The following is a 16,567-nucleotide window of genomic DNA, read 5'->3' on the forward strand; positions in this document are numbered from 1 at the left end:
GTCTGAATAAAGACTGACTGCATAATAATCTTGTAGACGAGCATTTTTTAAGTTTCAGAGAAAGCACCAGAACGCCACATCCACTAACCCAGCTCAAAATTGCATGCATTTGCACACGGAGCTGCGGCCGGTTCCTGACTATCTCCATTCGAATAACCCGCGCAAACCACCGGTCATTTCTTAACCCCGGTCCCAAATGGTTTGAAAACTAAAGAGCTGGGTCCAGCAGGAAAGAACAAAAAGCTGCAAAGGAAACCGTGTCCTGTGAGGTCTAGACTTGGACATGACTACCCATGGATGTGATCACCAGAGGACCTTGCTAAAAGAAAAATACAAAAAAACAAGGAAATAAGGACAACTGAGAAGCACATTCATAAATCATTCTCTGTTTACCCCTCAACAAACAAGCTGTCCACCCACCTAAACAGTTATGTCTTACTGGCCAGTGTTAACGACCATCTGCAAATGGTGCCAGGCCAAGTCCCACCAATACAGGCTGGTGCACCTGCCGCTAACAGCCCACAGCTGTCCTCTTCTCTGGAGTAAGGCCTAAGGTAGCACAGGAGCCGCAGCCTCACCTGAGAGGCTACATTCCACCATTCCCTACCCCACCCAAGCAGCCTGCAGCCAATGGCTACGGTGGGTACAAAAGGCTTGCCTCCTCACTCTGGCTCCCAAACTTCCCATAGATTCAGGCTCCACCTAGACCCCAGCTTAAACCACATGCTGCTTAGGCTCTTCCCCTCCTTACTGCTTCCCTCCCTCTCTCCTGAAAGCATTCCTGCAAGAAATCACGTGGGCCCAAATCCCCATCCCAGGGTCTGCTTCTAGCGAACAATTCAGTAATAAACTCAATGCATTTACACTAGGGAGACAGCGTCAACCACCACCATCACGCGGAATCATCTTTTGATTACGGCATACAACATCACCAACCTCTCCAATCTCCACAGGCACCGCAGGCTTACACCGATGCACAGGGTACATGGGTACACACAGATGTGAAGTTATAAACTTTTCTGATTGACAATTTTGACAATTTAATGAATACATGCTTTTAAAAGTACTATTTTTAATAGGGATACTTTCCAAACACCTAAGAGAATAAAGTGACAAATGATGACTAAGTCATCATACTTTCTAAAACAGTCTTTTACATGACAACCAAAGTTATTTTTCTCTTTCCCTCTCTCGTATCACCGAAAAGTAGCTGTGTCATTAAGGTGCCTAGTGCAATTTCTAGCACCCTCTTGTGGCAAATTCCCCAGGAGAATCAGAATTACATCTCAATAAATAAAATGTGTTCTGAGAAGTCTTCAGGAAAGAACAAACGAATGTTTTAAAGGCCTTCCTGTCAGAGGTGACTTTCACAGAGCCTGGGACCAGTGTGTGAAGAACCATCACAGTCCACATCTGAAGATGGCACGCAGGCTGCGTGAAGAGCCCACAGTCTCTACTGGACACCTGAGTATTTCCACAGAGCAACTTGTGAGCTCTGCTGTCGGTCAGATGAAAAGGAAAATCCACATGATAAGGAAAAAGTGACCTTCCTACAAGGGCACCAGGGACTGAGGGAGGCAAGTGGCTGCTGCCCATCAGCCAGTACAGAGGCCAGGTGTTTTGAATGCCTGTGCTCTGCCGGCGCGCACTCCAAGGTTTCGTGAGCCCGGAAATAATTCTACACTAAACAAATGCCAGGCTCACGTTGTATTATTCAATTTGCAGGTTTGTAGTAATATATACACTTAAAATGCTCACTACTCTATCCCAAGCACTGGCCTCTTGACAATACATGTGACAGAATGAATTCCAAGAGCAACAGGAATGGACTGAAAGGTTTAAATAGAGAAGTGGCAAGCACTTTGGAAGGGTCATTATTACAAAGATCACTTGGGAAAGATTACTCTGGCTGTCCTGTGGAGAATGGATTGGGAGAGAACAGCCTGGAACTTGGGAGATCTTTTGGTAGTTGTATTTCCCTATTGCTGGACATATTTTAGGCTAATTACGTATTTGTTAAGAAATGACATTCACTTATGTATTAAGCTAATCCGAGACCTTGGTAATGGGTTATATTAGCTCTTTTAGAAACTGGGCTTCTTTCCCATTTAGCTATATAAATAGCTGAAGTTTACATTGCATTTACTATGTGTCAGGCAATCTAAATATTTTATCACTTATTTTGTGTATATTTTATCATATGACTGTTAACCTAAAATACAAAAAAGTTGTTAAGCACCTAAAATGTTTGAATAGTTAAGAGAAGACTAATAAGAAATACATTTTCATTTGCTATGTTATTTTTAAGGTAATTCACAAATCAACATCTTAGAAATGATAATAAAATTTCAACATGTCATTTGTAAAATGTTTTTTCATTTGTTAGATTTTTATTATTAGAAATATAACTTTAGTTGAAATTACTCCAAGATATGCTAACAAAGTGAGCGCCTATAGGAAATAACTAATAATCTATCCTTATGAATAAGTCCTAAATAATTTTTATTTTTCTAATTTAGAGTACAACTTTATGGCAGAAGTCCCTGAACAATAAATAACCACAATGGATGGTTATCTAGCAATTGACAATTCATGTCCATCATTTCATTAATCTTATAACAATACTGTGAGATAGGTGTTATTAACTTATGCCAGTGGGACTTGGGCTCGCAAGGGTCATTTGATTTCTGCAAGGAAAAGCAAGTGGGCGATGATGATGTCAAGTTTCCAACCTGAGACTTCTAAGTCATCCTCGACACCCACGTACTTCACAACTGTGAGTGCACCACAGCTGGAAGGGGAATCAGCTCCGCTGCCCCTTCACAGTTCCATGGCAAGCTTTATCTTTTTGGCATAACGACAAAAGATCTCCAAAGTAGGGATCATGTAAGATGAATAAAGAAAATTCAAAGAGAACACTAAATTCTTTTAGTTGAGACCTTCATGCTCCACGTCAGTAAGTAGCAGAATTAATAATAATGCACACAATGGGGATGTGTAAAGAATTCTTCTATTCTTGGACAGATGTCTCAAAGGAAGCAAAATGGTCAAAAGGAAGGCAGTAGAAATAAAAACAGATTCATTATTCCCAACCATAATCCAAAATTTCATCACAAAACAAAGTAAGTCTAATAGGCGAACCAAAGATATTTCCTGGTCTTGGGAGTATCAATCTCAAGAACAATGCTAGAGACAAGAGCGTGAGTTATACACCCGATAGCCCATTATTCTTCGTATCCATACATGGATGCAAGGAAGGGGCAGGGCAACAGAGCTGGAAAACATTCAGGGATGATTAACAGGGGTGCCCAACCTTTTGGCGTCTCAGGGCCACACTGGAAGAAGAGTTGTCTTGGGCCACACATTAAATAAACAACCACTAACGAAAACTGATGAGCAGAAGAAAGGTTTTAAGTAACTTTACAACCTTGTGTTGGGCTGCATTCATGGCCATCCTGGGCCACGTGCGGCCCATAGGCCGCAAGTCGGACACCCCTGGAAGAAAAGCAGCAGACGTGAAGGAGCATTCCAAGAACCACTCCGTGCTGCATTCTCTACAAAGGCGTTTCGGTGCCACAATTCTGAGAATGAAGCAATGTGGGCAGGATTTGGACAGGCAGAGAAGAGGGGGGCACAAATGAAGATGAGAACAGACAAGGCAGGGCATCAGAGGATGGGAAAGTACACGTAATTGCAGGGGAAGTAAAGGAAGATTAACTGGACTGGAAAGTAGGTGGACTATCAGGGTAGCTGGAGAAAAGACAGAAGCACCAGCTAAGCCTAAAAGCAGGGCAAGAATTTGGACTTGAACAATTAACTGAAAAAAAAGGGCACTGTTCTGAAAAGAGGAGAAGGCAGCAACAATTTTGAGCTTCAATGAGGGTGTACATTATTTTATAACAGAGTATGTATAAAATGCATAAAATAAAAGAGAGAACTAGCAGAAAGGCAGACCAGTTAAGAAAACACTAAAAACAACGCACAATTAAGGCAGTATGAGTTATGGAACTAGCAACAGAAAACAAAAGGTTGTTGCAGAGGTAGGTCATTTTGAAGGAAAAATTATAGGATTCTATAGGAAACAAAATAAAAAGGTCAAAATAGAGAAGAATCAAAACTTATTTCCAAGTCTCTTGCTGAGGAAACCAATCAAACAATTAGGGATACACCAAAAGAAACAAGATAGCTGAAAACAGAAATAAATCAATATTCTGAGTGACAGATTTTTCTACAAATATTACACATGCATTTAAGTATCACATCAAAAAGTAAATCTTCCCTATTCCAATATTCCACAAAGTTTTCAAGATATTGGATGAAAAGCATTTTTTTTCTAGTGCAAAAAATACAAAAATAAATTTCAGAAGAGTTTTCAGTTTCACTTCCAAAGAAAACCCGACACAGCACACAAAGACACCTGAGGAAACTTTTCTATCACTCACAGAGCTGGGAGAGAACCACCTTAAAAAGGAAGTGAAACCGAAAAATTACTGGTAAGATTTCTGAATAAAAACTGAGATTTTATCATGTTCATAATAAAAGTTCCCACCTACTCCATTTAGTCATCGAAACTGTGATTTTAAATACAGGAATACCTACAGTGGCATTGCTTGGTTATCCCATTGTCTTTCGGCAGGTACCCTGCCAGCTGACAGAGAGGAGAAGCAGTACCCTCGGCTGGCACAGACCAACTATAGAACAGCGAAGCAGCATAAAATGGAAATGCAAGATTGAAATGTTCCTGGTAAACTCTTTCCTCACCTGTGCAGAATTACCTTTAAGATCTGTGATGAAACCTCTCAGAAAGTTGAAGTAGATAATGAGACAAAGTATTAAAGGTGTTGAAAGAAAATACACACACGGTTTGATTTTATGAGTCTGGTATTAAAATTTTCGTGTGTGAAACTGGCCTGTCATTTCCCTTCCGCACACTCTCTTGGTCTATTTTTGGAATCAAGGTTATACTACTAGCCTCATACAATAGATTGGAGAAAACAATCCAACTGTTTCTGTTCCGTGAGTTTGTAGAAGATTAAAATCACCTATGCCTTTCACGTTTGGCAGACTCATTCCTGAAACTGTATCAAGTGTTTTCCTAGCAGGAAGACTGACTTACTGACCAATTTCCGTAAGGGTTATAGGGCTACGCAGGTTCTTTTTTTCAATCAGTGTGGTAATTTACACATTCCAGATCCAGGTGCCTAACAAAGCTTGAGGAACACTACCGCAGAACACTCACTCCTATCACACCCAAAATTATACGCTACTTTTGTCTAATACTTTAGTTTGCTTTTTTAACCCCGCAATTTCAACATTATGACCATAGTTTTACATAGACAATACTGTTTAGATTTTCTTTGCTCACCAACCCTTTCTGCATCTCAGAAACTCTCCTAATATCACTTATTTTTTTTTTTTTAAGTGAGAACCTACTGGTGGAAAACATACTCAGCTTTCATGTGTCTGAAAATGTAATAGCTGAAGGGTTTCTTTTTGAGGTAAGGAAAATGTTCTAAAATTGATGGTGGGGATGGCTGCAAAACTCTGTGAATATACTGAAACCACTGATTTGCACACTGTAAATGGGTGAACTATAAAGTGCGTGGGTTTATTGCAATAAAGCTATTAAGATATAAAACATTCAGATAAAACAGATTCCATGACTTCAATATAAATTGGCCTCAAAAAGCTTTTACCAAGATGGCACCAACACTGTTTGGGGACTGAGTCACCATAGGACTGTGGACCTCTTTCCCCTCTAAGCAGATACTGCCTTTGAGATAAGAAACAAAGGTAGAGATAACAGAATTACTCTGCTGTTTTGAAAGCATGATTTCTCAGTGACAGGGCAGGTGAGCAATTAAAAAAATAACACCCTTACAAATGATCTGAAGGAGAGAATGCACGGTAAAATCCCCAAGTTACAATTACACTATACTCTTGCTGACAATAAACTTAGTTGGTGAGAATACACCATAGGGTTACTCACTGGCAGCTGTAAAGGTTGGCCCTACACAATATGCTAACCTACCCGGGGAAATTATGAAGACCTTGTGTGGCAAGGCCCCAGGCATCAAAGCTCAATGAAAATGACCTGAAGACAAATTACAGCTGCAGACTTAAACACGTGCGGAGACATGAGAATGTTACGGCAGTGTCTGGGGTTGACTGGAGAAGCCCCGAAGAAAGGGCCTTTCTCTGGCTACAAGGCTTGGCACTTGGGAAGGAAGGGGCAGAACCCTCAGGCGGGCAGCAGCTGCTCAGGGAGGTATACTGGCCCGGAGAGTGTGAAGCTCAACTTTAGTGGGGAAGAAAGATGGTCCGTCCTCTGGGATTCTCCCTCCCCTTCCTGGGAAAGAGACAACAGGCCTGATGGAAAAGGAGAGGGGAAGTCCTGCTTCTCCCTTCCACCGGCAGGGAGGAAAGCGAAGCCCAGGGTCTCGCAGCAGCGGTGACTGCGGCGCAGCACAGCGCAGGCGCAGAGCTGAGGAGACTGCTGCACTCCTGACAAGCTACTTTATGGGGCGCCCAGTGTCCAGTGAAAAAGTGGGGTGCCTTGCCCATGAATTATTTCAAATTCCAGAATGGGGAGAGCACAGCATTAAGCCGAACGTGGGGCTCTTCCAAATGCCGGGGTCTCGGACACCCACGAGGCCCTGTCTCTTAAGCAGCAAGAACAGCAGCAGCAAAAATTCAGAAGACACAGAAAAGAATAGAGCAGAAAATCAAGATCATCTAAAATCCTACCACCCAGGGACAGACACTGCTATCAGTCTGCTGTATATCGCAGAGATTTTTTTTCGACATACATATACACATGTAGATATTGATTCATATAACTTTTTTATAATATGGAAATGGTGTATCGTACATTCCTTCTGTAGCTTTCTTTTTTTGGTAACATTACATTATGGAGACCTTTCAAAACTGTTCGTAAGTACAGATCATTTTGATCCCATTGTATGGATTACGGAGCATAGAGATCCACATTCCATTCAGCCACACTCGTCCTGTTAGGTTTCTGAAGGGTTTCGAGTTTTTCATTATTCAAAATGATGATCAATAAAGTTAAGTGAGGTGAGAACTGAATGAGTCCATCAGTATAACGCACTTCATAGAGTACTTGGCAAGGTACAAACTCTCTATAAATGTTAGTGATTTGTTAAAAATATTGTCTCCCGTGTAAACATTGAACTAATTTACATCCCCAACAGCAAGGTAAAAGAGATTGATTTTTCTAAATCCTTGCTAATTCTTTCAAACTCTGCCTTTTTTTGTATTTCTACGAATCATTTGTTCATGTGTTTTGACAGCTCTCCTGCTGGATTCCTTATGATTTTTAAATTTTAGCTGATTTCTCTACTTGGAATATCAACCCTTTCTCATAGGAATAACGAGTACTTTCTTTCCAAAAAGAATTAACTCAAGACTTACCCCCAGTTCCTAGGACCTTCAGGAGCTCGAAATTTTCAATCCCCACCTTCTCTGCATGTCCTGTTAAATTTGCTAAAAAACAAAGAGGAAAAAAAAGAAATAATTAAGGGGATCAGCGATAGGAGGGGTCCCACGGGGGCTTCTGAGATAGCACAATGTTTTCTTTTTTTGACTTGGGTGGTTAAGCCAGCGTTAGGTTTGGGGGGGAAGGTTCTTTCACGTTAAATAAACTTGAAAATTGTTGCTTAAACAAAGTTAAACAGGTTTCTTTACTGCTAAACGTCACAGATCCTGTACCATGAAAATACACATGTGAATCAAGACTGAGATACTACATTTGTCAAATTTATTGGACCACAAAACTATTTTTTATGGTGACGCCTATTAGGATTATGTGAGCCAGCTGTCTGTAGATGTGGTTAAGGCAGGCTTGGTCCAAATCCTACTTCTACCACTTAAAAGCTGTGTGACCTTGAAGAAATTACTCAACTTTTTGTGTCTCAGGTCCCTGTAGTATCAGATGGGGATAATTAAAATACCTACCCTCAAAGCATATTAATGTCTGCAATTTACTTTGAAATTCATTAAAAAGATGGATAATGTTTGAATATAGATAAGGATAGATATGTGATAAAGCACAAGAAAATGTTAGAGAATCCAGATAGTGTACGGGTGTTCAACACACAATTCTTTCAAATTGTCCATATATTTGAAAATGTCTATAGTAAAATGGCAGAAAATAAAACAATGCCTACCTCACAGAGTTGTGGAAAGATTAGATGAGCTCAGAATTTAGACAGTGCTTGCCATGTGCCAGTAAGTGCTGTTATAAATGTCTATAAATAAATTAATGCTTTGGGACTAGACTTTCAAGAAAATTAGACCCATCTAAGAACTTTTAGAGTTTAAAGTTTCAGGGAGATAAATAATTTCAGTGTCTTTCCGAATTTTACTAACTGCAAACATTTTTTTCAGTTGTGGTGAAAACACAACATAAAATTTACCATCTTAACCATGGTGTCAACGGTCTGCAAGAGAACTCTACACGTTCTTCTTGCAAAACACACTCTGCGTCCGCTGAACACCCCAAGCCCTGGGAACCACCATCGACCTTCGGTTTCTAAGAGTTTGACTACCGGTGTGTAACTTTACTGTGGGAACAAACCAGTGTGCCGGCCCATGCTTTCACGGGAAATTAAGACAGATCAGATTAATTTCACTTTGTTCCACGAAGTATAGGGAACTCTGGTCATTCACAAAGATCTTTCAGATGATCTGTGAAGGGCTGTTTTATTCATCATCTACTACACCTCGACCATTCTGTTTCTGACATAAAGTTACACTTTGCCTGCAAGAGCAACTCAAGGCTTCCTGAAACTCCTAGCCTCCAGGAAAAACAACCGACAAGGCTAAAGATGAAGGGAACTGGTTGGTGTCTTCTGTGCTTGGGGGAAGGAGGGGGTTGTGAAGGTCTCCAGGTGATGAGATGTTAGCTCTGTTTTCTTCAAGGTATGTTCTCTTTGGATTCTCCTTGCTTTGGCTTAGCTGCTGAGAGTTTGTTTACTCTGTGTATTGCTTTTCTGTCCAGATTGTTCCCAGCTGGCTGGTGAGGTAAGGCAGAGCTTGGGAGAGGGTCTTCCCTTCCTGATACCTCCAGCCCCAGGACCTAAGAAAGAAAACTCGATGCTGGGCTTGCAAAGAGCAACCCTGGGCTTAAAAAAACACATTCGTTTCCGCCTCAATTTATTTCTAGGCTTCATTGTTCCTGGCCCTCCCTTGTTAAGAATGGTGAGATTCCAGTGAACAAGATAAGAGAGGATCTGCTTAGGGCCAAGTGACCAATAAATCTTCAGCAGGCCCCGTGGTCCAGCTCAGCTCACCAAAGGCAAGGTTTCAGGCTGGGTAAGGTGCCAAAGGTCAAGCTTGTCATAATGTGCTCCTTCATTCCGTCTGCTGTCGTAATCTCGCTGGGGGACCTAGCAGTTGTCACTGCAACAGGGTAGGACGCAGAGACCGTGACCCCGACAACAGTCTGCAGAGCTATTACCTGAGATGGTCAGACCATTCCTCCCGGTCGTGTGTTTCTGCTCTGAAGGTATGGAAAACACTAACTTTTTTTATTTAAAAAAAAACCTTATAATTTCACTGGCATTGAAACAAAAATAATATTATTCACCATTTAACCCTACTTTTATTTTATTGTTTTATTTTGCTTTTGAAGTGATGAGGAAAAAAACAAAGTTCATGGGTCAATATTTTGCTCAAAGTGAAAATTAACTGAAGATATCTGAGCACCAGAAACCCACCATTATCACTTTTAAGTTTTATTGAGGTGTCATTTACATACAATAAAATTCACTCAAATGAATAGTTTGATACTTTTGGGTAATCACGTACAGTTGTTAAGTCTCCATGACAACCATAATATAAACCAGTGCCATCGCCCTGAAAATTCAGCATATCCTTTTGAAGCCAATCACTTCCCAGACCACTGGCTCAGGCAACCAATGATCTAATTCCAGTCATCAAAGTTTGAACTTTTCTCGAACTTCATATAAGTTTTTGAGTTTCATCCATGTTTTTGTGTGTGTTACTACTTCATTTCTTTTTATCACGGAGTGGTGTTCCATAGCACTGATACGCCACAACTGGCTTTTCCATTCACTGGCTGATGGGCTACCTTGGCCAGATTCATACTGTGTGTGGCTCTGGGTTATAATGAAGTATTTTTGTGAGCATGTTTTCACTTCTCCTGGGGAAATACCCAGGACTGAGACTGCCGCACATTTGGTACAACCACATCTACCTCTGTAAGATACTAGTGTGCTATTTTATTAAAGTGGCTGCGCTATCTTGCATTCCCATCAATAACATACAAGAGGTCCATTTGCTCCACATCCTCTTAAAGACAAGGCACTATTACACTTTTTAATAGCAACCATTCCCACAGGTATGAAGTATCTAATTGCTTGCAGACTATATTTTAGAGCACTTTTAGGTCACAACCGAATGGAGTAAAAGGTACGTATATGTCCCATATACCTTCTGGCCCCATTCATGAACAGCCTCCCTCGTTATCAACATCCCCACTGTAGTGGTACATTTGTTACAACTGATGAACCTACACTGGCACGTCGTTATCACCCAAAGTCCATAGTTCACAGTGGGGTTCACTCTTGGTGTTGGACATTCTGTGGGTTCGGACAAATGTATCTACCATTGTATTGTAGTATTGAGTATTATACAGAGTAGGCAGCTCTATCACATTTAGGCATGGAGGGAATATTTATTAATTATAAAGATTGATTCATTGTGTTAAAGACAAAACATGTAAGAGGAAATGTTTCATATAATCTTATATCGAATCCTAAGCAATGACAAATACATATTCAAGCATGCGCGTCTAGGTGTCCAAATGGTTCTCATTTCTATGCTATTATTTGTCACTGTAATTAGAAACTTTTCAAAGCAAGAACGTCTAAAAATAAACTACATTTCTCTTAATTAAACTGTTAACCTAAGATCATAAGCTCAAACTTCCCAGAAATAATAGTAATCTTTATTAGAACGAGACTTAAAATATTTACATATTTTATTTCACACTACAGGTGAAATTAGCATTAGCCAAATACCGAAATCTTCTTTATGTCTGAGTCCTCACATGCCTTAATAAAGTCCAAAATGACATTTTGATCATATGGTATGGAACTACCTGCATGCCTGGGACCAGGCTGTTCCAGAAGTAGGCCTGTACTCTATTGAGACAGAGCTGTCCACTGTCTTTCTTCTCACACAGAAGTGAGTGGTATTTTACTGTGATTGTAGGAGCTCCTTTTCTTGTGCCAGGTATGCCTCTCTCCCTTCCCCTGTCTAGTTCTCCCCAAAGGTAAGAGAAATCTTAGTATTCTGACTGGGCATAGTTAGTAGTAGGTGGGTCCACACCAGGTCTGTTTTTTTGCTTCAAACTTCTGTCCTGGGCTGACCCCCGGGGGCCGAATGGCTACTCTCTTGCACTGCTTCACTCTACATAGTAGTTAACTAAGCAAGTTCAGAGGTTGTTTGGGATCTTGTGCTCACTCACTAGTTTGCTCTCCTCTCTAACCTTCTTAACTCCCACACCTCAACATGCTGGCCCCAGAATTATAATTAGATGGGGCTGGGAGGGAAGGAGACGTCCCCACTTGGAGCTTGGGCGAAGCTGCGTGCGCCGGCGCCGCTTCAGTGCAAGAGGAGCTCTCCGCCAGCGCTCGCGTGCTGGAAGTTGGCACAGCTTTTGTCAACGGACACTCGGTCCCACTGGCCACTGTTCGTGGCAGTTTCCTCATGACCCCTGCGGGACAAGAGTAGATCGGCTGGGCAGAGTTTGGGTATTTCTGGATTTCTGACCATAGTAGCTTAATGGAGCCAAAACCACACCCTCAGCCCCCAGGTCCTAACGGAAAGGACTAACTCCTTCCCCCAGAAACAATGCCTAATGAAAACTCTCTACAAATATATAAAATAGCAAAGAGTATGAACAAACTTAAAAAATTGAGGCTAGAGCTATTTAATTAGTGCATAACCATATGACCTCATCAGTTGTTCATATCTGATATCTATTTTGAAGCCCACATCATATGAGTTTTAAATATTCGCAAACTTGGACTAAAACAAGTATTTTTAAACTTTTCAAGGTCTACTTGAGGCCTATCTCTTATTGTTAGTCTGCTTATACTGTCTCCTCTCATGAAAAGCTTTTATAATTTTTTTACATTAATGCATTACTAAGGTTATTCATTTAGAAAAGATAGGTATGAACAGTTTTAATGCTTCCACAGGCAATTTAAACCAATTTTTTCTTATTAAAATATTAGGAACTATCCCCATTGAAAATCAAAATCCTTCACTTCTTGATTTGTGTTATCCTATAAGGCATACTTTCTGGTTAGGAAATCACTGTACAAGAAGTCAATGGATTTTTTTAAAAGTTTGTCAAAAACAAATTTCAGCCCTGGCTGGTGTGGCTCAGTGGACTGAGCATTGGCCTGCGAATCAAAAAGTCACTGGTTCGATTCCCGGTCAGGGCACATTTCTGTATTGCAGGCCAGGCCCCTGGTTGGGGTGTGCAAGAGGCAACCAGTCAATGTTTCTCTCCCACATTGATGTTTCTTTCCCTCTCTTTCTCCCTCCCTTCTCTCTAAAAATAAATAAAATCTTAAACCCTTCCCCCAAAATAAATTTCAATATTTAAATGATTCCCTACACAAGAGTATGAATTATTAACAGTAAAGAAAAAATCTTGTACTATCATGAATAGATTATCTGGTTCCTTACACTATAACTAGATTCCTTCAGCTCCTTGTATATTAATATGGTTATCTGCAAAGTGGGAAAATATGACTGCTGTAATTTTTTTAAGTAATAAATTTAGACTAATAGGATAATTGTCTTTTCCCCAAATTTAGATAGCTTTGTTATTTGTATTATTATTATTATTATTATTATTATTAACTAATCCAGATTCATGGTTTTTAAAACAACAGACAATATATATAGACCTAAGGTAGACCTAGAAAATCTACCACTCAAAGACAGTTATTGTTAATCCTTGGCATATTCTTCTAGGATCTTAGCCATAAACCTATGATTGAAAAATGGCTCCTCATTCTACTTTCTAGGCAACTCTATTACCATATGTAATTAATTCATAATGCATATTATCTATGATCATTTCTTTAAGTTGTGAGAGATTTAACTTGGAACTTCCCACACATATGGAGGAAAACGATCAGTAAAAATACACGATTAGATCCAATGGTTCACTTGTGTTAAAACTAAGAAAAGGCTTAATTTAAAAGCACTTTTACAATTAAAGTAGAAATAAAGAAAATAATGCTTTTCAGGCCATTTCAAGTAAGTTTTTTTTTAAGTATATGACTAAGGCACTCACATACCAGATTCTATTCAATAAATTAATCACTTATTAAATTTGCAATGAGCTGTGAGAAATGCAATCTAATAGAAAGGATTATGGAGTCTGCAGACATTGAAGGGAATATCATTAACATGCAGAACTAGTTGGAAACCCTCATTGAGAACACAGGCCCTCACTCACTCTTTTCACACCTGAATAGGTGTTCGGTCTTTAGCTAACTAAGTACAGGATTGGAAATGGCAAGGATGAGACAGCAATTAGGGAATTCTGAGCTAGAATAGCTAGAGTGAAAGCATAAGTAGGAATAAGCATTTTCCTAGTAAAGAATAATAAGAGGACTGTTCTCATTAGGTATTATTGGTTTATGTAGGGAAAACAGTAAGAATATAACATCAAATAAGTACATGAAACTGGCTGATTCAAAACCTGGAATGCTAGGTTATTAGCTGTAATTGAATCCCTAAGCAATACCGGTTCTGGACAAGAGGAAAGTAAGGCTTTAGAAAAATCACTCTGGCAGTGATGGGCCGTGTGGACAGCAGCTGGAAGATGGTGGGGTGGCTGCAGTGAACTAGACATGCGTTCAGAGGGTCTGGGGAGAGTAGAAGCAACAACTCACAGACTTTTGTTGAAAGGGGAAGTTGAAAGGGGAGCCTGAAAGGGGAAGTTGTGGGGTTTCACCATGGATTTTGAAGTGATGGCAGGACACCCTAAAAGGGCTGCCACGCAAGCCGATCTAGACAAGGAACCGAAGTTCTGCAGAGAAGAGACAGAATGCTGATGGGGTTCAGGACATGCTAACCCAAAATACAGCACCTTGGCATACTGAGTATTTTAAGCTGAAGGAATCTGAGAAGCAGCATGTGCAAGAAGGTCTCTGACCTTCCCCTGAAGCAGGTCACAAACCCTTCCTGTGAGAGGTGCCCTCCCTCCACCCAGAGGAAAAGAGCACCCTTATCTCTGATGACATGGGACACGGAGAGGAGTCTGAACAAACAGTGGTCCTGGCTTACCACACTTCCCTCGTGCCCTCTGCCCCGTCACACCCCTTTTCCACAGTTTTCCGCTCTTCAGCAAAGCGAGTATGAAAATGCTCAGGCTTAACGGTTTCTTCGGGTCATTTCCTTATGAAGGCTCCAGTGTCCCATAAAACTTGTATTAAATACATTTGTATACTTCCCTTGTTAATGTCTTTTGTCACAGGAGTCCCAATTGAGAACTTAGAAAAGTAGAGAAAAAGGATATTTTTCCTCTCCTAAAATGCAAAAGGTTATTAACAGAGGGGCAATGGCTTAAACTTGCAGTAGACAGCCCTTAAGGAGACTACCCCCCAAAAATGGCAAGTGTTGATCAGGAGCTGAGATCAAGAAGAAAAAGAGCCAGAGAACTGGTTAGAAGATGAGCAGCATATACAGTCCAAGAGAAGACAGAATGCCTGATAAAACCAATGAGGTCGAACTGTGATACATACTTGGTCTTTGTCCCCAGTCCTCCCATACAGCTCCTAAAAGCTTAGGACTCCCCAGGGTGCCTAATTGTGCCTTCTGTATGCTAAGGAGATGACTGGTGGCTGGGAGTCCAGCCCCCAGACAGCTTCAGGATTTGGGGGGGCGGGGTCGGGGAGGTGGGGGGAGTGGTGCTGGTTGCCAGAAAAAACCTAGGACTTTCAGCCCCATCCTCTACCCTTCCCCCTGCAGAGAGGGGAGGTGGGGGGAGTAGAGATTAAGTCAATCAACAATGGCCAATGATTTGAGCAATTATGACTACATAATAAATCCTTCATAGAACCCCTAAACAATGGTTCAGAGAGCTTCGGGTTGGTACGCACACAAACGGTGGTACCCCTGAAGGGGCGTGGAAGTCCCTCTTCTCCATCCCACCCTCTGTTCCCCAACCAGAACCTTCGCCCTAGGAGGCTCCTCCATTAGGCTGTTCCTAAGTTGTGGTTATATCCTCAAGTCCAGGCAGAGAGGCCAGGGTATAACGATGGGGGTGGAAAAATGAAACAACAAACTTAAAAGCGACAAATGTACACAATTCTGTTCAAGAAATGGAGATATAAAAGAGAGAAAATGGGAGAGAAATCATATGGAATTTCCGCCTCAGAAGGCAGAGGAGAGAAAAGACCAATGAAAAAAGGAAAAAATGGGAAAGGCTGGAAAAAGGGGAGATGGGAGGGATGGTTTCTAAGGGAGCAGATCCTTCACAAAGTAATAAATAATGGGATCCAGGGCAGAAAAGGTTAGAGAGAAGGATTAAAGGACAGAGGGAAAAATAAAGATACATTAAAGTGGAAGGATGGAAAAAAAGATTACAACCTTTCCAGTGGACACAAATGGTCTCTGAGGGGAATACCAAAGAGGCGGTACATTGAAATGAGAGGAAAATTTCTCAGAGGTCGGCTTGGCTAAAATATACAACAGAATATGAAATGAGGTCCACGACAGTCTCCAAAATAAAAATCATTGCAAGCGGCGTGGAAGGATTTAAACTCTCTTAATCAAAAGAACTAAAATATTTAAAGAATGGATAAAAAAAGACAGACTGAACAAAATGAAAACTAAAAACCAAAATGCCAAATTGGGCAATGTGTTTCTAGCACTTTCCAGGGGACAACCTAATCAGTAGCTTCAAATACCTCTAGGAAGGAACAGCCTGGCGGGAGAAGGCCTACAGCCTCCCTAGACGAGCGTCTTATCACAGTTCACAACCAACTTCCTTTTTTTTCATCCTGAGCTCACCAAGCAACTCGGTTTTAACTTGATACTCTCACCCAAAAGGAAAATGCACTAATTAGGCAAACACAAATATTTCCTGCACTCCTCTGTATTCCCACTGTATGTTGGCAAAGTGTGGCTTGGGTTTATACATGTCTTTTGTGATTGTAACTACAGCTATACGCATGAAATCAGAGCACAAAGAGAAAAACAACAACGTGATGATCTGGCATTAAATCCTCTTCGCCACCATCAAGGAACATTAACAGTGTTATATACACAGGATACTGCAATCGTGTACTATTACCTTGTCGGTGGTTTTCTGACTTTTCTTCATCTCAGAAGAACGATTATAAAAAGTAATGTGAGGTTCAGTTGTGAATGCCATAGGAAGAGGAACACAAAGCTGTTGCAGCTGAGATTCAAAAATTAAGCCATAATTTATTACAAATCTAGGACCTACAGAACACCATCAACTTCTGAAATTTAAATACTGTCTACA

The 16,567-nt window shown here is 40.8% G+C and overlaps 1 protein-coding gene across 1 annotated transcript in view; it reads right to left on the bottom strand.

Annotated features, from left to right (window-relative positions):
- Positions 1-16,567, bottom strand: part of RPS6KA5 (ribosomal protein S6 kinase A5) — a 123,144-nt gene that overhangs the window by 82,171 nt on the left and 24,406 nt on the right. Inside the window, exon 2 of the mRNA XM_024567755.4 lies at positions 7,435-7,506. Coding sequence (XP_024423523.2) covers positions 7,435-7,506 — 72 coding nt within the window. The remainder of the gene's footprint in view (positions 1-7,434; positions 7,507-16,567) is intronic.

The sequence above is a fragment of the Desmodus rotundus genome, chromosome 7, assembly GCF_022682495.2.
Source record: "Desmodus rotundus isolate HL8 chromosome 7, HLdesRot8A.1, whole genome shotgun sequence".
In the NCBI taxonomy this organism is placed as follows: domain Eukaryota; kingdom Metazoa; phylum Chordata; class Mammalia; order Chiroptera; family Phyllostomidae; genus Desmodus; species Desmodus rotundus.